Source organism: Prunus avium, chromosome 1 (assembly GCF_965620075.1).
Source record: "Prunus avium chromosome 1, drPruAviu1.hap1.1, whole genome shotgun sequence".
In the NCBI taxonomy this organism is placed as follows: Eukaryota; Viridiplantae; Streptophyta; class Magnoliopsida; order Rosales; family Rosaceae; genus Prunus; species Prunus avium.
In genome coordinates, this window is record NC_142284.1 from 9,775,784 (window position 1) to 9,796,884 (window position 21,101).

Consider the following 21,101-nt stretch of genomic DNA (forward strand, 5'->3'; position numbering starts at 1 on the left):
GTAATCTCTAAGACCCTTCCTATCGCCAAATCTAGATTTTCTTTGTCCCTCAATTGTAATGTTTCTTTGGATATGATGATGGCATAACACTTCTCTCTGAACCGATGTGTACAGTGTCTGCTTGTTCTTCAATTCTTCATAACACTGACAGACACGGATTCATCTCCTCCTCTCTACATGTTGAAATTCGTTAATGCAAACTCAGAGACGGCGCCTTTCTTGTTTTGCAAGTAATAGGATTCTGAACTCAATTGGGAAGCTAGTATATCGAAAATTCTTGAGCATTTTCCGGTTCAAGTTGTGGTGGTCAACAATGCGGGTTGGTTAAACTCTTATGCTCTCATACTTGCCGTAATAGAAGGCAGCTTTCGGCCTGCGATTCATCCAGGGGAGGACAAATACGCTATTCCATGCGTTGAGTAGCTCCACAGAAGTAAAAAGGCCTTCTGTTAAGACCTTTGTGGAAAATGCACACCCTCCACCAAAAGATTTTTTTATCATAGATGACATGGATGGCAAAGCATAAACATGGAACATGAAAACCCAATTGAGGATTCTATGGATCTCACTGGTCTTGGGTCACAACAAGTGCTTTGCAGAGGCTCTACCAGTCGAAAGAAAATCAGAAGTTTTCCGAGTAACAAGCAGGCACCATGCTGAGACCAGATGCACCCAAATTTGATCCACAAAAGCATGGCAAAATGTTTCAAGAAATCGTAGAGTTGGCAAAGCGAAAGAAAAAACTCAAGGAGGAGACTGGGTATTGCTCCAAATTACCAGAGAGATTAACTGCAGAGTATCTAAGAGAAGAGGATGAGCAGTGATCGGATGTCAAGTTATAATCAGAACTTTGCTCAATCTGAGGTAAGCTGGTGGTGAGAGTAGTCATTCACCCCCTAAATTTTTTCTCATTAAAAATATTAAAAAAATTCACTAATAAATGAGTATGTCTAATCTCGTATACTTGTCTTTGTTTTTTTTGCAGTTAATATAATTATGTACGTGTTAATTACGCATTATAATCATCTTCGCAAGCAACTTCTTAAAGATAAGTATATTTAAAAGCAAAAAACAAAAAAGAGACAATAAAGTGGAGAAAAGTTCACGTTTGTTTACGTCCCATTGCATTCAGTATATGTGTGTGTTTTTAAACTTAAAATTCAAGTCTTAAATCCTAACGTCGGCGTAACGTAACCATCCATCACACCAGCAAACCAAAATTAAAGAAGCCAATCCTAACTCCTAATAATAAATCCCCTATTACTTTTTATTTACCCAAAATACCCCTGGAACCAAATCTAAATCTCGAATGTGTCCCTGCATCTCCCAACCCAATCTCAATCAGAATCAGCAGCAGCAGCCACCCCAGCATTGCCTTTCGTGCCATCGTCATTCTTGTTGTTACTATTCTCATTCTCCTCCCCCTCCTTCGTCTTCTTCTTCGATCCCCCCAATCCCAAAATTGTTTTCAATTTATCAAACGCTCTTTTCACAATACACTTCCCCCGCGGCTTAGACGGCGCCGGATAACGAGTCTCCACCTTCAGGTGCTCGAGCAAACCCTCCATAGAAGCCCCTGTTCCTTGAAATGCCTTAAACAGTTGCGGGTACAACTCCACCATCGACGCCACGAATTTCCGCTTAACCTTCGTAACCGCAACAACAGCATCCTCATCCTTGTAGTGTCCCACCACCACGCGCCCGTTCGCGTAGGCCTTGCACGCTCTCAGTATCACGCCCCCTCTCTGGCGATAGAACGCGGCGGTGAACGCCTTGAAATTCAGCGGCGCTCTCCGGAGCAAGTAGAGCGTCGTTTTGCAAGTCAAAACAAAGACTTTCTCGTTGTAGGCCCGAGACGCCTCGCATCCGAACCGGTTCCCGGCTCCCGGTTCGTTGAAGTAGGGCTCCTTGTTGAGAACCAGGCCTTGGATCGAAACAAGAACCTGGAGTATCGTCGACTGAGATGGGTCCCACTTCTCCCTCCCCTTTCCTGGCCAGGTGTTGAGCAGGCTGAGGCAGACGTACCCGCTCGCGTAGAGGTTCGGGTTAGGCCTCAGCCCGAACGAGCGGTAGTGGACCTCGGGCGGGTGGGTCGGGTAATCGGAGGGGAAGGCGATGTCAAAGAAGAAGAGCGCGTCATGGTAGGGCGTGCCGGAGGCTCCGACGACGACGGCCCTGAGGAGGTCGATGCGAGTCTCGTAGGCGCGCACGTAGATGGAGTCCGGGAGGTGCTTCTCCAGAATCTTCCACTCCTGCATGATCTTCTTCTGGACCCGGCCGCCGCCGCCGCAGCCGTTTTTGTTGTTAACGTAGTGGTGGTCTGAGTGGTCCGAAACGACATCGAATCGCTTGAACACGTTGGGCTTCGACGTCATCGTCTTTGGCGTCACAGAAGAAGAAGAAGAAGAAGAAGAAGAGGGGGCCATCATCGTTCCGTTTTCTTTCAAGACTTTTTGGTGATTGGACGGACTGTGGACTGTTGTGACTGTGCTTTCAATTATTTTTTTTGATGCGCTTCCATTGATACCAAAAACAAAATAAAACGAAATAGTCAAGGCTGCGGGGCCACTGGAATTTATGAACGTAATAGACGGTGATTAGAGCTTTTCGTCTGATTAGGGTAAACAAGTAATGAGTTGAAAATAAGTTGGTAATCTGCTAACTAATGGATTAGGTTGGCCTAGTGCCAGCCAAGTGACCTGTGGTGAGTGGCTTTGGCTTACTAGTTTTGTTTTGTGCGTGTTTTTGACGTGGGGAAGAATTTAAGCAAATTCCTAAAAAGTATTGCTTATGTTGTACATTAATTACTACTCCTTAGATACTAATTCTGATCAGGAGATCCTTTACTTCAACATGTAACAAAGTGAGAAAAAGTGAAGAAACAAATTTAGAGTTTTAATCAATGACTTGCAATTTGACAAGTTCTTGAAATATGCAAAATCTTTGGATGAATCTTTAATCCAAAAGAAAAAGGGGGAATATGGAAAGTAGAAGCAGCCAACTTGGCAAAGAAGAGCGACATAAAACAAAGATTAACGCAATCTTAATAAACTTTTAACTTTTATCCTGTTGTATGATGAGAAATTCTTCAGTGTGACCGTCACACTGCCGCATAATATTACAATCCATTCATATTATGGAATGTGTATTTATTTATTAAAATTATATCATAGGGCCCTAAAGCATAAGCTATGTCTTTAACCAAATATTATAATGAGTTTTCTATTGATTTATAAGGGATAAAAGGATAAAACATTTACTTTTGAGTTTGGTAATTTGAATTTCTATTGATAAGCCTAAAACCCCATAGTTTTTTTAGACATAAGTACATGATAAACAGCAAAAAGATACCAGCATTCCTCAAAGTCAAAAGAGTGGATTGTTTTGTTCATATACTCTGTCTTTTGTTCCTTGACACACGTTGTCATCATGTGCATTTTTAACCACCAGAGGCTTATTTGGTTGAGCGCCTGCGGCCATTTTGACCTATTAATAGGAACCAGTAAATACAGTCATCATCATCATTGACTTTTCATCAACGACACCGTAAAGCAAAGGCAAATCTCTAATGTAATAGTAAATTATGTTTGCAGACGCAAATCACTAATAAGATCATTTACGTCTGTCAAATTATCAGGACACTGAGCCCGCTCCTTTGCATTCTAGTTCGAGTTCTCCGTGCCAGAAAAAAATCCATAATAATTGGTACTATTCCATCATTTCAGACGTTCTTGTTTCACATCTGAATTCTAATTTGTACGACAGCTCAAAGTAGCAACTACTTAATAAAGTGACAGGAAATGGAACAACAGAACGTCCTAATCTGGACTTCAATAGAGCCGATAAAAACTCAAACAAAATTTCTAATTGTAATTTGAACAAAGGAAAATGTGTTATTAACCAGAGTTACATGCATGCCCAATAACTTAAACAGCTCAACATGTCGATTGCTGGCCACCTGAGGGGCAAATTAAGCTCATTCCTACCTTTTCGATTTCGAGAGCTTAACATTACATTCTTGTGCTTACAGCAGTAAATTCTACAACTTGGAAGAAGGCTTTTTGGAACCCCGACCTGTTATAAACTCTTGCATCTTCTTAAACTGCTCTTTGGTCATTCCACTGTAATAGTCATGACCCCTCTCCTGAAAATAGCAATCACATATATATTCTGTCATAAAGAAGAAGAAGAGCAGCCACTGCAGAAACACTTACATGAAACGGGAAAGTGCAGCACTTACAGCCAGTGCTATTCCCGTTTCATACAAGTTTTTCTGCTAAACAACATGATCAATGGCTGGGTCAAATGGTCAAAATGGTCAAAATCATCTGAGCATATGTACTGTAGAAATTTAAACCCAACACTTTCAATAAAAAGTAAATCAATAGCTGGGTGGGTCAAATTGTCAAAATCATCTGAGATTTTGAATTGGAATTTATAGGTACCTTTTCTAGTGCAAGAGCATGGCCCAGGTCCAGTTTAAGCCCGTCATTAATAACAGCCTTGTACCTCAACACCAGGTCCTGGTTATTTTTCGCAATGGCCTCAGCTACTTCACGAGCTTTCTTCAGCAACTCACCCTCTTCAACAACATGGTTCACGAACCCCAACCTTTCACCCAGCTCCGCCGTCAAAGGCGTCGCTGTCAGCGACACTTCCCGCGCTTTGTTGGCCCCTATAATCCTCGAAAGCTTCTGAGACAAACCCCATGAAGGAAATATCCCAAACCTGTTAAAAAACAGTTAAAAAATTTCGGATCGGATCGGGTCGTACCTATTCTGATGGGTCTGAATCCGAAATCAGAAATGAAATCCGACAAAATTACAGACCTGGCATGAGTGTCCACGAATTTAGCTCCTTTTGCGGCGACGATTATATCACAAGCGAGCGCGATTTCGAACCCGGCAGTGACCGCGAACCCATTAATGGCTCCGATGATGGGCTTTCGGCACCGCTCCATTTGCGCCACCGTGTCGGTCTCCATGTCCTTCACGTCCCCTTTGAAAACGTCCTCCGCGGCCGTGAGATCGACTCCGGAGCAAAAGGCGCGACCCGACCCGGATAGAATGATGACTCGGACCGACTCGTCTTGACTGAGGGCCTTGAAGGCCTTGGCGAGGTCTATAATCATGGGCCGGGTCAGCGAGTTAAGCGACTTGGGACGGTTGATCGTCACGAATGCGATTCCGCTGGGTTCGCGGTTTACGAGTATGAGATTTTCCGGCGAGGATTGGTGGCTGGCCATCTTGGAAGCAAAGACGTCGACGTTTTAGTTGAAAATGATCAACTTCGATTTGGGATTGGATTGGAGGGATCGGATGAGAACGGATATTTGAATGCGTCGTTTCTGCGTTGGAATGCGTGGATGGGTTATCGGTGACGTTCAGGTGCCACTTACCGCCAGGATAAAACTCACTATTGAGTGTGGGATTGGGGTACGGTGGCCCCACCACATAATGGAGCATGGTCTTCACGGGCCTGAAAATAAAATCACAGGTTTCATAGGCCTGAATATTGCATAAAAGGCCCAGCCCAACTGTGCTTTTATTATCATGTGGCGGATTTTCAGAGATCTAGCATAGTGGAAAATGATTTTGACTTGTTGGCCATTGGTTTTAGGTTCGAATCCCCATGACATCTTGGTAGTGTATGAGAAACTCTAGTCCCCCTTGTGGTTTAGATTATCGTTTGTATTGAAAAAATAATAATTCAAACTGATGGTGGACATGATTGATATGCCATAGATTTTAAAGGTTACAAGAAAAGAGGAAATTCGAACTTGTGATCTCTTTTAACATTGGGAAGAGAAGTAATACTAGACTAATAGCTAGTTGAGGACTCAACACCTTATTTATTGTTCAAGTTACTAAATGAAAAAAGCCTGTAATAAAATAAAATTCCAAAGCCTTGAATGGTTTTTGGTTAAATAAAGGCATAATGAAAGCTCATTACACTACCACTAATCAATAATTAGCAGGCTCTTCTGGGCATGGCTTACAAGATTAAGATTGATTAAGTTGCACAACATTCATTGGTGAAATATCATTAGTGTCACCATGCAAGAGACGCCTTGCTATGATCACATTAGCAGCTTCGGATGGATGGTAGGGGTCCCAAAATACATACTTGGATCTGTCCCTACAAACTTTGGATAGAGGACTGCATGGAATCAGACCCCCAAACCGCCCAGCAACATAGCAGCATGCAGAATTTGCATTTTCAAAACCTGCAGTTAACAAAACATAATCACTCTCATTTTAATTACAATTCTAAGAGCAACTCATATAGCTAGAATGAATTAAATTTAAATCTCACCATATGATATGTGGTTCTGGATAATGTCATCTACGATACGATAAACATCTGCATAAACAAATTTGGACCCCTCAAGATTGGTGATAAGCTCCTTCACAAGGCTCTTCAACTGTACGTTGAACAATCGTGCTAACTGATTTGGTTTTTCGACGCAGAAATCTCCTGCAGCTAGATTTATTTCCCTCTGGAAAGGTATGCACCCAATAGGTCCTACATTTGTCACAATAATTTTCCTTGCACCCAAATTGTACAGCCTCTGCAAGCATCATGGATTTGTTCATAAGAACAATCACAACATATAAAGAAGAAAAAATAGAGAGAAAAAAAAAAGAACATTTACTGTAAGTTGCAGCCTGTATCTTGAAATCAAAATGGCCACAAACACTTCTGGAGATATCAACTTCTGCTCAGGAATTGAGATAACCGGCGCCAAGTAGTTGTTGATGAAATCGTTGGAGCCCATTGTTACAGAGAAGAGAGCCCTGCTGAATAGCTTCAGAGCTGCAGGAAGGCCAATCCTGGAGACAATGTCTTGCCTGGTATTAGCAAAGTTATCTATCTGTGCATCCAAGTTTATTCGACCCACCTAACGATCACATGAGATTTTTCATCACATCAAGGCACACAATAGTATCAATTTATTTGAAGTATCAAAGCTCCATTTGTAAGCTTACAAATATTTTTCCTGTGTGATTAAGAATTCCACCTCCACCTGAAGCATAATTGACACCCTGCAGAATTCGAGGTCCAGTTGTTGAGGGAGACAAGTAAGGAGGAGGAAAAACTTTAAAACCCAGCTGCTGACCTGTTGAGGCTAAAATTAATCAGCCATCCTTGTTTGTTGAATCTGTGAAAGAAGAAGCATTCAATTGGGAAAATGGAGAACTTGCCTATAATGTCAACGATTGTTCTCCCATTTGTGAATCGTCCTGTTGGCTTTCCGAAATCAATTCCATTGGGGACATAGTTGGCCTTGGAGAGTGACACAATATAGTTGTTGTTTCCTACATCAACCAGAGAATCCCCAAACACAAAATTGGCAGGAACATCTTGTGCCAAGCATATTTTCCAAAGTACAAAAGAAATTGTTGATATTTGGAAAACATGGCCAAGGCTAATGGTTGCTCTATCTGCTAGGCCACCCATTACAAAAGAATGTAAGGAAACAGTATAGAATATCAGATCAGACCTTTTAATATTACTTGGCCACTTTATTTCACAGCCATAAGGAGGCAACAACAGCTATTCATATATGAAAGAATGTGGCACATCTTAAATAAACAGCCGTGCCTAGCTAGAAGTGAGATGTTTCTGATTTATCAAATAAAAACTCTGAATTTGGTGTAGGAAAGCAACATATAATGGTACTTTTTGCCCATTCCTATTTTCCATTTAGATGATCTGGGTATAAACAGCATTAGTTGGCATTTTCTAGAACTTAGTATTTGTTTGGAAGTGTCAATTAGTTGTAAGGTTGAAGCAAAATTGCTGTCTTTGATTTCCAGAAACTACAAGATTGAAACAGCTTAGCAATCCTCGAATTCCAGAATTGTGACTTAACACGTATGAGCCATTTGATCTGAAGGGTAAGACATGTCATTTATCATGCACTCATAATAGGAACGTTTTTTGGAATCTAATATGATTTTATTTCCTTGATCTTTCTTGATTTTAATCAATTAGAATCCATTTAGAATTTAGGCATATTTTACAATATCTTTTTACTTATTCTTTCTTTCTCTTATCCATGATTTGTTACTTATTTTTTTAAAGTAATTTACTTGCAAAATCAAGTTTTAATCAGATCACATTATTAAAGGTGTTGAGATATTCTTGGTAGTTGACCTAAGAATATTAGGACTCCTTTAATGGTGAGATTATCATAAATTTCCTTTATTTGAGTTTTTACTTTCCTAATGTTTTGGGCTTCACGTGTGATCACTATTAGAATAGGAAAATATCTTTTTGATTTTATTCAATTCGTGCAAATCAAGTAATTTGGTTTTGACTAGGAAACATATCTTTGGTTATTTGGTTAGCCTTCAATGAAATTGCTTGTTTTTTGGACGTGGACTTTTCTTCCTAGAGAAGAAAAAGTTATATAAAACAAGGCTTGATGTTTTTCTTCTGTACAGCTTTTGAACAATAATTTTGTGTGCTTAAACGTTTAAGAAAGCTGCATTTTTATTTGAGATAAATCATCAAGTGTTCCATGTTTACTTGGTGATTTATCAAACACTTTTATCATTCATATTGCATTCATTTGCATGTTTGGTGTCTCATACGATTGAGGGCATCAAGACCGTGGTGGCAGTTTTTCTCCGGTGAGCTTGAATCGATCGTGACCATCGGATTCAACATAAGGAGAGTTGGAAGAACTCCGGCAAGCTTGAAACAATCGTGACCAGTATTGCACTCAACATAATGAGTGTCGAAGATTATCCTGTGACAGAAGTTGAATTACGAAGAAGTCGGTAAACATTATCTAGAATGTGTCTAGGATAAGTGTGTGGGTACTTATTGTAATCATCGTTATATAGTGGATTTGTGTTGGATTGAGGAGTCCCGTGGATTTTCCCAAGAGGTGGGGTTTTACCATGTTAAATATTTCTCTGCGTGTTCCTCTATTTTATGTTCAGCATGTTTCAGGATTGATAAGCCATATCAATTATGCTACATAAGTTTATTTTTTGTTTACTGATTATAATCTTAAATTGGCCTATTCACCTCCCTCTAAGCAATTTTTAGTTATCCTAAATGTAATTTCAATTGGCCAAGGTTAATGGCCTATCTATCTGATAGGCCACCCATTACAAAAAGAATGTAAGGAAACAATATAGAATATCAGATCAGACCTTGTTAATATTACTTGGCCACTTTATTTCACGGCCGTAAGGAGGCAACAACAGCTATTCAGATATGAAAGAATGTGACACATCTTAAATAAACAGCGGCACCTAGCTAGAAGTGAGATGTTTCTGATTTATCAAATAATAACTCTGAATTTGGTATAGGAAACCAACATATAACTGTACTTTTTGCCCATTCCTATTTTCCATTTTAGATAATCAGAGTATAAACAGCATTAGTGAGAGGGATTAGTTTCGGGCGCTACTAAGTTCGAGTACTTTGATCACTAGCTGTTTTCTTCACCAGAAAATTACACAAGAAGATTAACCCAGTTTTGATATTGTGATCATGATGATTAAGACTTTAAGTAGGAGAAGAGTTTGGGGTAAATAAAACATACCCTTTTTAAGTTTTTATGTATGGAGCAACTTTCTTTGTAAAAATTTCAAAGCATGACATAAGGTGAAGTATACAACATTGATTGCCCTGCAAATTCAGCAACAACCCCTCGTGAGGAGAAAGCTGGTTTAGAATTTCACGTGGCCAACAGAAGCAGATTCAAGTGGCAAAGTTGCAACCCAAATGTGGATTCCGTGCACTGCAAAGTAAAAAGACTAGGACGTCTTTTCTTTCTTTCTTCAACTAACGAACCTAAAGGCCTAAGGAGACCTGTACAAATTTGAAACCAGTAAGTAACCTATCTTATGGACGAAATTTAACGCAGTATAGTAAACCATTCTGCTTATAATTTCTAATTCCTCAAATAGCAACCCCAACCAAAACTTACAGCTAGAGCACTAGAAAAGTTTGTTCTTGCGTGCACGACAGGCAACAAGGAAAAACCATTCAGCTAGCCTTTATAGCTGCAAGAGGCTTGCGCCTAATAAGAAGATCTTAAGTTCCACAGAAGAAAGTTTTGAAATTCTTCAAAACCCACTCACACATGCAGCTTGGATTAGGTTCCATACAATTTATCTCATGAAAATGGTCAAATATGTGGAAAAGGATTAAAGTACTAAATATGTTAGTACGAAAATTGTATTGGCATTTCCTAGACTCTAGCATAGGTTGCAAATTAGGTTGTGAGGAATTGTTACTGGACGTTTTGGTACAACTCATTCAACCCCATACTTCCGAGGAATAACTTGACCACATGAGAAACTTGACAACAGGTAAATCTTGACATAATCATGCATTCACGATAGGATTTATAGTTGTAGTTATTTTCAATGTCATTGTGATTGAAGTTACAATATTAGCGGTTCCTATAGTGACGTGCACTATGCTTATCTCCTAATTAACTTGTTTTAGGAGATAATTGATTCTTTATAAAAGTGGTTGTTTGGTGTCATCACTAATAGTCCATGTTGAATCAGAATTTATATTCTTATTGAATCTGAATTTATATTGCTAATTGGATAATTGTTTGGCTGTTGTTTTGGCGTCTCAATGAAGAGACCTTCTTGCATCAGGTTTAGAAGTCTTAGTTGAATGGGTTTTAAGAATCATTGTTGGACAGGAAGTGTGATTACGTGGGTTTCTCTCTAATGAGTGAAACCTGCATGGAATAAAAGCATGGTTGTGTCGTTTCAATTGTGACGCTTTCAACGCATTAAGTTTCTAATCATATTGAATCTGTTTTGAGAAAGCTGTTGTGCTTAGTTTCTTCGGTAAGTCATCAAGTGCTCCTTTGCTGCTTGGTGATTTATCGAATCTTTTTATCATTCATAATTGCATACATATGCATGTCGGTGACTCTTATGATTGAGGACACCAAGACTATTGTGGCGTTTATCCTCCGGTGAGCACTCATATATGGTTGTGGTAATTTCAAAAGATATTAATGTGTTTCTTCCAATACATATATACATTTATGTTTTATGGACAAGACGTTTATTCTATATTAAAGGACGAATTGTCAATATGATATTGATAAAACCTTGATATCATTATCGATAATATATGAATAACAAAACATACGGATACAAAATTCGTCATGTAACAAAGGAAGACGGATGTGCTAGCTGCACAAATAATATGTTTGTACTGCAGTTAATTGAGTTTTACCTTAAGTGCTAATTTGAGTCTTGAAATTAAGGAGTCCAAATAAGCTTCATCTGACATAGCCCAGGGTGATAATATCCCCCTAAACATTATATCGTTAGAGCCAATTACAACTGCATACATTGCTTTTCTCAACAATTTCTGAGCTGCAGGAATGCCAATCCTCGACAGTTGTCCCATGGCATCAGAAGATTAGATTTTGAAGTTTAATTATTCAGTAAATGGCATGGAAAGGCTTATAAGGAGTTGGGCTACTCCGCTTATTGCCAATTGGTTTTGGGGTGGAACCTCAACTTCCTTCATATGGCATTAGAGCGGGTTGCATACATGTGAAAGCCCAACCATCACACGTGCTTCATGTCACCCAATATGTATTGTCTACGTGTTAGGCTTGAAAATTCGACACACGTGTGAGGGCGTGCAAGAATGTGAAGGTAAAAATGTCCCATATTGGAAAGTTGAGAAACCTAACAAGGACTTATAAGGTATTGAGCTATTCCCCCAATTGTCAATTTCAATTAGTTTTGAGGTGAAACCTCAACTTCCTTTAGAAAGTCCATTAAATATTCATAGCAAAGTTTGATATATAGGTTTAAAGACTGAGAACCAATAATTATTTCGGAGGTGGAAGACCAACAAAACAGAACTACACTGGAATTAATCATCCTGGGCCTAGATGACACAGCGCAACAAGGCTTGAAATTCTTCAAAACCCACTCACATGCAGCTTGGATTCCATCATTTATTTCATCAATATTAATGAACCATCTTGCTTTTTTTGAATTACAAACAGGGTCGTCCTACATCATATTCAGCTCATTTCGGGTTCATAGATTGCTAGCTCAAGATTGCACAAGCTGTCTCAAATTCATAGGTGACATATAAGTTAAGTCACCATCCATAATATGCCTTGTTGCAACAACACAAGCAGCATCCGTCAAGTGAAATGGATCCCAGAATACATACTTTGATCTGTTGGGACAAACTTTAGATAAAGGATTGCAGGGTACCATTCCCCCTCGGCTCCCGGCAAATGCGCAGCATCCAGAAGTTGCAACCTCAAATCCTATCAAACATAACAGCGGTTACTAATATTGTTAGTTGTTACATGACTATATCTGCAAATCATAGAATATACAGACCATATGACGCATAATTTTGGGTGAGATCTTGCAAAATTCGATAAATATCTGCGTAAACAAACTTTGCCCCTTGAAGCTCTTTGTTAAGCTCTGCAAGCATGCTCTTCAACTTTTTGTTGTATATCTGGGCCATCTTATTTAGTATACTAGCACAACTTCCCTTCTCAACTGGATGTATGGCTTTCTCAAATGGGATACACCCAACAAGTGGAGCGTTGCTCACCATAATCTTTCTAGCATCCAAGTTGTAGAGTCTCTGCAAAGGAATTTTCTTAGTGTGTGTGCTTCTAACTTTTTTATTGCAGCCAATATATGTAAGCCTTAAAGAAGGAAATTTTACCGTAAGTGCTAATTTGAGTCTTGAAATCAAGAAATCCACATAAGCTTTTTCTGACATGGCAGTGTGTTCAAACTCCTTGAACATTATGTCGTTAGAGCCAATTACAACCACATAAATTGCTTTTCTTAACAATTTCTGAGCTGCTGGAATGCCGATCCTCGATATGATAGCTAGCGCAGTTTTCCCATGGTTACTGATTTGCGTGTCAAAATTGATTCGATCACCCTAGATATACATACATATATATATATATATATACATACATACATATACATATATACATGTATTATGTACGGACAAAATTCTTCAGACTCATGCATGACGCATGCCGGTAGATATATGTCATGAGAATTCCGAAAAGAAAATAGCTAATGACCGGAAATTTTTGCATATGAAACTCATTTTGAAGTTTGGAATTAAAACTAGCTACTAGCTAGCTTCCCTAAATACAAAAACTTCTAGGAGGTTAGTTTAATTAGCAGAAAACTTACATAGAAAAATCCAGTTAAATTGGAAATTCCAGAGCCAGCGGAAGCATAATTGACACCTTGTAGAAGATTGTCTCCAGCAGCAGTTGGAGCCAAGTAAGGTGGAGTAAAAAATTTCAAACCCACTTCTTGTTCTGTCATAAGAAAATAAGAAAATTGTAAAAACTTTGCGTCGATACTCGAATACGTTTCTGCAAACAGTAGATATATATTAAGTTGGCAGACTTGAATTCCCAAAGAGAAAGAGGCAGCTATATGTATGTGTATATACGTAGTCTTATGAATGATTGAATATCCATCGAAACGTTACTTACGAATAATGTCAATAACTGTTCTCCCATTTGAAAATCGTCCTGTTGGGTTATTCCAAAAATCAACTCCATGAGGGAGAAAATTTGCCTTAGCTAGAGTTCGAAGGTTGTTGTTGTTCCCCACATCAACCAAGGAATCGCCAAAAGTGAAAACGGCAGGAACATTATTTTGGGCGGAGCAGCTAACCAACAAAAACAAGTAAACTACAAAAATTTGGAATATAATTATCCCCATTAATTACAAGAGATAATAATAACCTTTCTTTCTTTTTGATAAGGGGGTTGTTATCATTATATACCTCTTTCCATATCTGTGGGGAAACTTGTGCCTAACTGGTCTATGAAATTCCCTCTTAATATATTTTGGCTGAATTTGTGCCTAACTCTCTCTAGGCCGGCAGGCCACGGTTAGATTTGTTATGTTTGCCTCTATTATGATCCACATTGTAGGCCGGCCGCAGTGATATTGGAACGCCATTATTTCTGAGCTAAGTTTCATAGGTTCCAAGGAAAAGAGGGATCGGAGAACCCATTTAAGAGCTTAATTCACTCCACTTTATGTGTTATTTAGGTAGGAATTGGATTTCATACCTTAATTCATTCCACCTCATTAGAACGTGCTTTTCTTAACCAACCTCTGTTGCTTTGAATTTGCAAGTCCTTAAGAGAAAGGATAAACAATTTTTTATCACATGCTTGGTGGCTTGTTTACTTAATAGGGATGGGAGAAGTCATGAATTGGGGAACTTAGATAGGGTAATCAATGTATTGGAATCAGATCAACTACCCCCCTAATTGATCCCATTCCCGATTTTGAGGGTATTCGATTACGGACTTTAACGTGGAACTGACATAATTTTTTATTCCTTATGTGTTAGTAAATGCATGAGAAGTCAAGAATTGGAATCATTTCAATACCCAAGGTCGGTCCTGAGATTTTGAGGGCTCTGTGCGAAATTTAAACTAGAGCCCTCACATAATCAAATATGAAAATACTATTTTTTTTTTTTGCCATGATTTAATGTCATAAAACAATTTTTTAATAACTAAATTTCATCATCAATTAGCATGTAATAACAATCACAAATCAAATTCATAAATTTTTCAATGTTTCATTTGATAAAGTTAAATATTAGTATGTTTGGTATGAAATTTTTTTTTGGTTTTGTTTTGAGTGGAAGAAAGTTTTTTTGTTTTTTTTGTTTTTACGAGAAAGCGTATGCGTTCAATATATACTGTTAGTTTAGTTGGATCTTTTCCCTTGTTTTTTTTTTTTTTTTCATGTGCTTATGTTTTCTTTAAAACTATTTTAAATTTGTTGGGGCCCAAAAAATCCAGGGTTGGGCCCAAATAAATTCCCGGCCCAGTGCGACACCTTATTAAGAAAAAACTCGATTCGGAGCATGCGAAATTCTTCATGCACGCTTGGAAGAGCCACGATCCGCGTGCCATGCCAAATAAATGTGCAATCTGTCACGCTAAGAATTGAAATGAGCCTATAAAAGGCACTGGCCTTACAAGCCCATGCTAATTATCCTGTCAGGCATCATATCTCTTTTAAAGGCGACAAAATTCAAGCACACCAAGCGACATGCAATGCCAAGCAAAAATCATTATTATTACACCTAGCCACACTACAAGCTTAAATGGGCCCAAGCCACGCAAATGCCCGGGGCTTGCTTGAGTGAGTTGTGGTATGGATGATAATAAGTTGTCATGAGGCCTATTGATGGGCCGAGAAATGGAAGTCCCGGGTTGCTTGGGAGCCTCGGGACTCAAGCCCATTTCTTAGGCCCAAATGTGGGTAAGCACAAGGGAGAAAGTAGCCCATTACTTCAACCAAAATAGTCCAACCAAAATAGCCCATCACCTCAACCAAATAGCCCAACACTTGATGAAGTTAGCCCACTTACTTGATAAACTAACTTGTTGTCCTAGAAGGCCCATACAACTAAAATAAGGAGTTGCAAAAGCCCCAGCACTTGGCTGGAGAACAAAAGCCACGAAGAGAGCTAGAAGGTCCACGTACGCAGAGTTGCTGGGAGGCTCCAGCACAATGGGAGGGGGGAACCAGGGGGTATTGGTGTGCAGACTGCTAGGAAGGGAGACATCCTTCAAACCAACATGCATACCCATTTCTTTCCCCCATCAGATCTGGCCATGGAAGGAGGAAAGAAAGAAAGGAGTATGTTTTGCATCAATGCATTCATATTTGCATATTTGCGAGTTCATCAAAGTGGCTGTCAGATGTATAGGACTGACATATGGTTTCAGTCTTACATAATCCAGTGCCTAACATCAGTGAGTTTTTAACGATGGTTTTATATTCTTTAATTTGGTGTTTATTTAAGCAAAATGGTTCTTTTGTCTTTTCAGCTGGGTTTTTAGTTAAGTGGCTTTATTTGCTTTAAAGAAATAATTTATTTGTTAAAAAGCCCATTTTTGCTAAAAGCGTTTTTTGGTCTCTAACCTAGTTTTAAGCGTGTAATATAAGAAAGGAACTTAGTCATTTTATTTTTTGGTCTGCAAAGTTGAAAAGCATAGAACGACAAAAATATTCTTGTAGAGAGTTTTTGATTGTTCATATTGAAAACTCATGTGGTTGTTCCTTGTTAGGCTCCATGAGTGATTAAATCATCATCTTTTCATATATGTGTGAGTTCATGAGCATTATGCATGTTAGTGATCAGCAATCTTGCCTTCAGGTGTGAGTAGCCGAGACAAGAGTTGTGCCATCTCTTGTTCACGAAGGAAGCCAAGATTGCTTATTGGGTTGAGTAGCAAAGGCGAGTAGGCAAGTCTGCCTTGTAAGCGTTAGCCTTGTGAGTTGAGACTTGTAAGACCTTTTTTGTATTCTTCCTCATAGTGATTTGTTCTCCGACATAGTGCCTACAGTTGTTTTCCTCATCTTGAGGTTTTTTACTGCGTCAACATATCTTGTGTCCCTTATGCGATTGTTTTTGCGTTTTTGTTTGAATTATTCTGTTGCGTATTTTGGAATTCTGCTTACAGGATTGTTACAGTATTTCAATCCTGTTTGAGTATTAAGAAACAGATCAATTGGCCATTATAGAGAATTTCATACATAATTCTTCAGACTCATGCATGACGCATGCCGATAGATATATGTCATTAGAATTCCGAAAAGAAAATAGCTAATGACCGGAAATTTTTGCATATGAAACTCATTTGAAGTTTGGAATTAAAACTAGCTACTAGCTAGCTTCCCTAAACCCAAAAACTTCTAGGAGGTTAGTTTATAGCAGAAAACATACAAAGAGAAATCCAGTGAAATTGGAAATTCCAGAGGCAGAGGAAGCATAATTGACACCTTGTAGAAGATTGTCTCCAGCAGCAGTTGGAGCCAAGTAAGGTGGAGTAAAATTTTTCAAACCCACTACCTGTTCTGTCATAAGAAAAATAAGAAAATTGTAAAACTTTGCGTCCATACTCAGATTAATACGTTTCTGCAATGTGTAGAGATATATTATAAGTTGGCAGAATTGAATTCCTAAAGAGAAAGAGGCAGTTATATATATGTAATATGAATGATTGAATATCCATCGAAACATTACGTACGAATAATGTCAACAACTGTTCTCCCATTTGAAAATCGTTCTGTTGGGTTATTCCCAAAATCAAGTCCATGAGGGTAAAAATTTGCCTTAGCTAGAGTTTGAAGGTAGTTGTTGTTCCCCACATCAACCAAGGAATCGCCAAAAGTGAAAACAGCAGGAACATTATTTTGGGCTGAGCAGCTAACCAACAAAAACAAGTAGACTACAAAAATTTGGAATATAATTATCCCCATTACTTTTAAGATATAAATAATAATAACCTTTCTTTCTTTTTGATAAGGGGGTTGTTTATATACAACTTTTGATATCTATGGGAAAACTTGTGCCTAACTGGTCTGTGAAATTCCCTCTCAATTCACCAATTTGTTGAATTTGTGCCTAACTCTCTCTAGGCCGGCCACAGGCCACAGTTGGATTTGTTCCTCTATTATACAGTCTAGGCCGGCCGCAGTGATATTGGAGCGCCATTATTTCTGAGCTACGTTTCTTAGGTGCCAAGGAAAAGAGGGATCGGAGAACCCATTTAAGAGCTTAATACACTCTCTTTATGTTGTATTTAGGTAGGAATTGGATTTCTTAGCTGTGTGGCCTGACCCTAAGACCACCTATTGTCTCCTAAATTAAATTAAATGTTAAGGTTCTGTATGGTGTTTGTAAAAATAAAATAAAAAAGATAATCACTTTAAACTTTTGGCTAACGGATCATGACAGCATACATATTTCTCAACTAGTTTGGCGTCTCCACACCTACCAATCGATTGCACCTTTTAATCTCAACAAATTTGTACTAAGTAATTAGGAGTAAATTTTTTTCCTTTTAATCTCAATTTTTCTACTTGTTTTCTTTTTTGCAATCCTTTACCTGCAATTTGCAAAGTCCCAGTCTTTCTAGTAAATTACTCTTCTTTGAAACAATCGAACGAAATGGTACTCGACCTAAATTGAGTCTGGATAGCCAGCTGAGTTTTCATCAGTTACTTGAGCAGCCTCTATGATGATAAAGATGGTCGTACTAGACCTAGACTGGTTGTTGCTTAATTCGTTTTTGTTTGGGCGGTAGCCTTCCATTCAACCAGAAAATAAATATATAAAAAAGTCCAACCAAATGCCCTAAATGTAAATTTGACTTAAAATTAGAAGTCAGAAACCGATAGTATATCACTGGTTGATTGAGTAGAGAGCATAAGATTATTTTCTTTTTCTTTTTCATACAAGCGATATTGGGGGAGTGGAGAATCGAAACTAAGATCTCAGGTGCATGGATAAATGCTCTTGAGCTACAAGCCCTTCTTGCAGAGCATAATACTTATGTTCTTATTATAATTCCCATAATGTTCTAATGCCATGTTTCTGAAGAGTGTGTTTTGAACTTAGGATGAGGTTTGAATGTTCTTGAGGTGATTAGTGAAAAACTTATAAACTTCAAATAATGACATTGAAATGTGAAATTCCGTCACTCTTGAAATTCCTCGAAACCCATAATAGCTAGCTAGCTTGGATTTGGTTCCAAAATCTATTTCATCACAGAACCATCTTGATGTTTTGAAAAACAAACATGGGCGTCTCATTGCAGTTTATTCAGGGACTGCTACGCTAGCTCAAGACTGAACAAGTTGCCTAAAATTCATAGGTGACATATAATTTAAGCCACCATCCATCATATGCCTTACTGCAATAACATTAGCAGCGTCTGTCAAGTGATACGGATCCCAGAATACATACTTGGATCTGTCGGGACAAATTTTAGATAAAGGATTGCATGGCACCAGTCCCCCTCGGCTCCCGGCAAACGAGCAGCATGCAGAAGTTGCATTCTCAAAGCCTGCATACAGTGAAACACAACAGCAGCAGCAGCAGCAGCAGCAGAGGTTAATATTGTTATATTAGTTATTACATGATAAATAAACAAATAAATGCCGCAAAAGCTAGAATATACACGCACCATATGACACATAATTTTGTGTGAGATCTAGTAATATTCGGTAAATATCTACGTAAATAAACTTTGCCCCTTGAAGCTCTTTGTTAAGCTCGGCAAGCATGCCCTTCAACTTGTCGTTAAATGTATGAGCCATACGATTTATCAGACGAACACAACTTCCCTTTGGAAGTGGATGTATATCTTTCTCAAATGGAATACACCCACAAGGTCCAGCGTTGGTGACGATGATCTTTCTAGCATTCAAGTTGTAGAGTGTCTGCAAAGAAGGAACAAATAAATAAAAAATTCGTCAAATTAATCTGTAAAAAACTACTACTAAAGATTAGTGTGATTAGTTTGACGTAAAAATCGTACTATTACATGAGTCAATAGTCTTAATTATTAAGGAATTACTTACAGTGAATGCTAATTGGAGTCTTGAAATCAATAAATCCAAATAAGCTTCTTCGGACATGGCAGGTGCAGACTCCTTGACCATTATATCGTTAGAGCCAGTTGCAACCCCATAGATGGCTCTTCTCAACAATTTCTGAGCTGCAGGAATGCCAATCCTCGACATGATAGCACGCACGGTTCTTCCATGGTTACTTATTTGCGTGTCAAAATTGATTCGGTCACCCTATTATATATGTACATAATATTCTGAGTTATAATTAATAAAAGTAAATTGCACACCATGGTATGGTATGTATTATAAGTTAAAATTAGCTTCCTCAGCATCAGGAAGCTAATTTGAACGCATAATACAACTCGTTAGTTCTGAATTAAGACTAGCTAACTTCCTTAAATCCAAAAACTTGTAGTTTTGGGAGAAAACTTACAAAGATAGATCCAGTAGAATTTAAAATTCCAGAGCCAGAGGAAGCATAATTGACACCCTGTAGAAGAACGTCTCCAACGGTAGTTGGTGCCAAGTAAGGAGGAGTAAAATTTACGAAACCCAATTCCTGTTCTGTCATAACAAAATGAGAAAGTAGTGAAGTTAATTCAAGTACATATCTCTACATTGTTGCAAAAATAGTGTACATATATAAATTGTAATACTAATTTGCCAGAATTTAAATCACAAAGACTTGTCGTATCGTACGAAGAATGTCAAAAGTTATTCTCCCATTTGTAAATCGTCCGGTTGGTTTCCCAAAATCAATTCCAAAGGGAAAATAATTTGCCTTTGCTACGGTTTGAAGGTAGTTGTTGTTTCCCACATCAACCAAGGAATCGCCAAAAGTGAAAAAAGCAGGAACACTTTTGTTGGCTGAGCAGCTAACCAACAACAAGAAGTAGACTACAAGAATTTGGAATATAATCCCCATTTCATGAAATAATAATAACCTTTCTTTCTTTTTCACAAGGGGGTTTGGTTATATATATTAATATATGCCTAACTTGGTCTGTGAAATTCCCTCCTTTCTGTAATTGATTAAATTTGTGCCTAACTCTCTGTCGGCCACAGTTCCATTTGTTATTTTTGCCTCTATTATTCTAACACGTGTTATTACCTTTAGATTGACTTCATTAAAATTGCGTAACCACTAGCAGAAGCCATAAGGTCAGACTTTAATGTCAATACAGCCAATGGTACTCTGATTTCTGAGCTAAGTTTCATTTGGGGATTTCACTCATCTTTCAGTTGGGCTTTGGCTAGGAATTGGATGTTCATCGCTTTCGGCCTGTGCCTAATGTCATGAAATTTACTCGTTCTACTTCACATTTTTTAATCAACACGAACAAGAGCAAAGAATACAAATTAGGGTATTTCACATATTTTGGGCCCAACTCACCTTTATGATTTTTGTTTATGTTCATCATTTTCTTCTTTGGTCTATCTTCTCTTATGAACCAAAAACCTCATTCTAGTTTATGTTATCTTTCTCCTCTAATATGTCAGCCTCCCTTTGCACTCCATTCCAATCACCTTTGGTCTTGGAAATAGGGCTGTGATTATCATTGTTGTTCATAATCTTAGGTGTACCCAACTTATTTGTTCACAGTTTTTGGGCTTCAAATCAATTGCCTCAAACAAATTAATCAAACCTAATTCCCATTGCCAAACAAATTTTATCTGCTGATT

At 38.3% G+C, this 21,101-nt stretch overlaps 4 protein-coding genes and 1 pseudogene across 4 annotated transcripts; all 5 read right to left on the reverse strand.

Moving 5' to 3' along the window:
• Positions 1-1,088: 1,088 nt before the first annotated feature.
• LOC110751705 (putative ubiquitin-conjugating enzyme E2 38 pseudogene) lies at positions 1,089-2,651 on the reverse strand (annotated as a pseudogene).
• Positions 2,652-3,845: 1,194 nt separating this feature from the next.
• ECHIA (enoyl-CoA hydratase/isomerase A) lies at positions 3,846-5,388 on the reverse strand. Its single transcript, XM_021953123.2, has 3 exons — positions 4,830-5,388; positions 4,446-4,728; positions 3,846-4,144 (listed from the first exon to the last, which is right to left on the reverse strand). The coding sequence occupies exons 1-3, from the start codon at positions 5,243-5,245 to the stop codon at positions 4,040-4,042; spliced, it is 804 nt and encodes a 267-aa protein (XP_021808815.1). The 5' UTR covers positions 5,246-5,388; the 3' UTR covers positions 3,846-4,039.
• A 471-nt stretch (positions 5,389-5,859) lies between these two features.
• LOC110752474 (GDSL esterase/lipase At4g16230-like) lies at positions 5,860-7,566 on the reverse strand. Its single transcript, XM_021953143.2, has 5 exons — positions 7,206-7,566; positions 6,990-7,120; positions 6,656-6,901; positions 6,316-6,571; positions 5,860-6,226 (listed from the first exon to the last, which is right to left on the reverse strand). Exons 1-5 carry the CDS (start codon positions 7,459-7,461, stop codon positions 6,003-6,005), a joined length of 1,113 nt encoding a protein of 370 aa, XP_021808835.1. The 5' UTR covers positions 7,462-7,566; the 3' UTR covers positions 5,860-6,002.
• A 4,227-nt stretch (positions 7,567-11,793) lies between these two features.
• Positions 11,794-13,756, reverse strand: LOC110752328 (GDSL esterase/lipase At4g16230-like). The gene is made up of 5 exons (XM_021952956.2): positions 13,514-13,756; positions 13,203-13,333; positions 12,712-12,936; positions 12,372-12,627; positions 11,794-12,295 (listed from the first exon to the last, which is right to left on the reverse strand). The coding sequence occupies exons 1-5, from the start codon at positions 13,743-13,745 to the stop codon at positions 12,072-12,074; spliced, it is 1,068 nt and encodes a 355-aa protein (XP_021808648.2). The 5' UTR covers positions 13,746-13,756; the 3' UTR covers positions 11,794-12,071.
• Positions 13,757-18,215: 4,459 nt separating this feature from the next.
• On the reverse strand, positions 18,216-20,374 carry LOC110752267 (GDSL esterase/lipase At4g16230-like). Its single transcript, XM_021952884.2, has 5 exons — positions 20,118-20,374; positions 19,852-19,982; positions 19,428-19,649; positions 19,031-19,286; positions 18,216-18,910 (listed from the first exon to the last, which is right to left on the reverse strand). The coding sequence occupies exons 1-5, from the start codon at positions 20,341-20,343 to the stop codon at positions 18,687-18,689; spliced, it is 1,059 nt and encodes a 352-aa protein (XP_021808576.2). The 5' UTR covers positions 20,344-20,374; the 3' UTR covers positions 18,216-18,686.
• Positions 20,375-21,101: the final 727 nt, after the last annotated feature.

Excerpts from the sequence above, each read along its gene's own strand:
- ECHIA (XM_021953123.2), bottom strand. The coding sequence starts at position 5,245 with ATGGCCAGCCACCAATCCTCGCCGGAAAATCTCATACTCGTAAACCGC. Across the intron at positions 4,729-4,829 it reads TTCGTGGACACTCATGCCAG|GTTTGGGATATTTCCTTCAT; the intron begins GTCTGTAATTTT and ends GTTTTTTAACAG. Across the intron at positions 4,145-4,445 it reads ATGCTCTTGCACTAGAAAAG|GAGAGGGGTCATGACTATTA; the intron begins GTACCTATAAAT and ends TGCTATTTTCAG.
- LOC110752474 (XM_021953143.2), bottom strand. The coding sequence starts at position 7,461 with ATGGGTGGCCTAGCAGATAGAGCAACCATTAGCCTTGGCCATGTTTTC. Across the intron at positions 7,121-7,205 it reads AACAATCGTTGACATTATAG|GTCAGCAGCTGGGTTTTAAA; the intron begins GCAAGTTCTCCA and ends TAGCCTCAACAG. Across the intron at positions 6,902-6,989 it reads ATCACACAGGAAAAATATTT|GTGGGTCGAATAAACTTGGA; the intron begins GTAAGCTTACAA and ends TGTGATCGTTAG.
- LOC110752328 (XM_021952956.2), bottom strand. The coding sequence starts at position 13,745 with ATGGGGATAATTATATTCCAAATTTTTGTAGTTTACTTGTTTTTGTTG. Across the intron at positions 13,334-13,513 it reads AACAGTTATTGACATTATTC|AACAAGAAGTGGGTTTGAAA; the intron begins GTAAGTAACGTT and ends TTCTTATGACAG. Across the intron at positions 12,628-12,711 it reads GACTCAAATTAGCACTTACG|AGACTCTACAACTTGGATGC; the intron begins GTAAAATTTCCT and ends ATTCCTTTGCAG.
- LOC110752267 (XM_021952884.2), bottom strand. The coding sequence starts at position 20,343 with ATGGGGATTATATTCCAAATTCTTGTAGTCTACTTCTTGTTGTTGGTT. Across the intron at positions 19,650-19,851 it reads ATTCTACTGGATCTATCTTT|GGTGACCGAATCAATTTTGA; the intron begins GTAAGTTTTCTC and ends CATATATAATAG. Across the intron at positions 19,287-19,427 it reads GACTCCAATTAGCATTCACT|ACACTCTACAACTTGAATGC; the intron begins GTAAGTAATTCC and ends CCTTCTTTGCAG.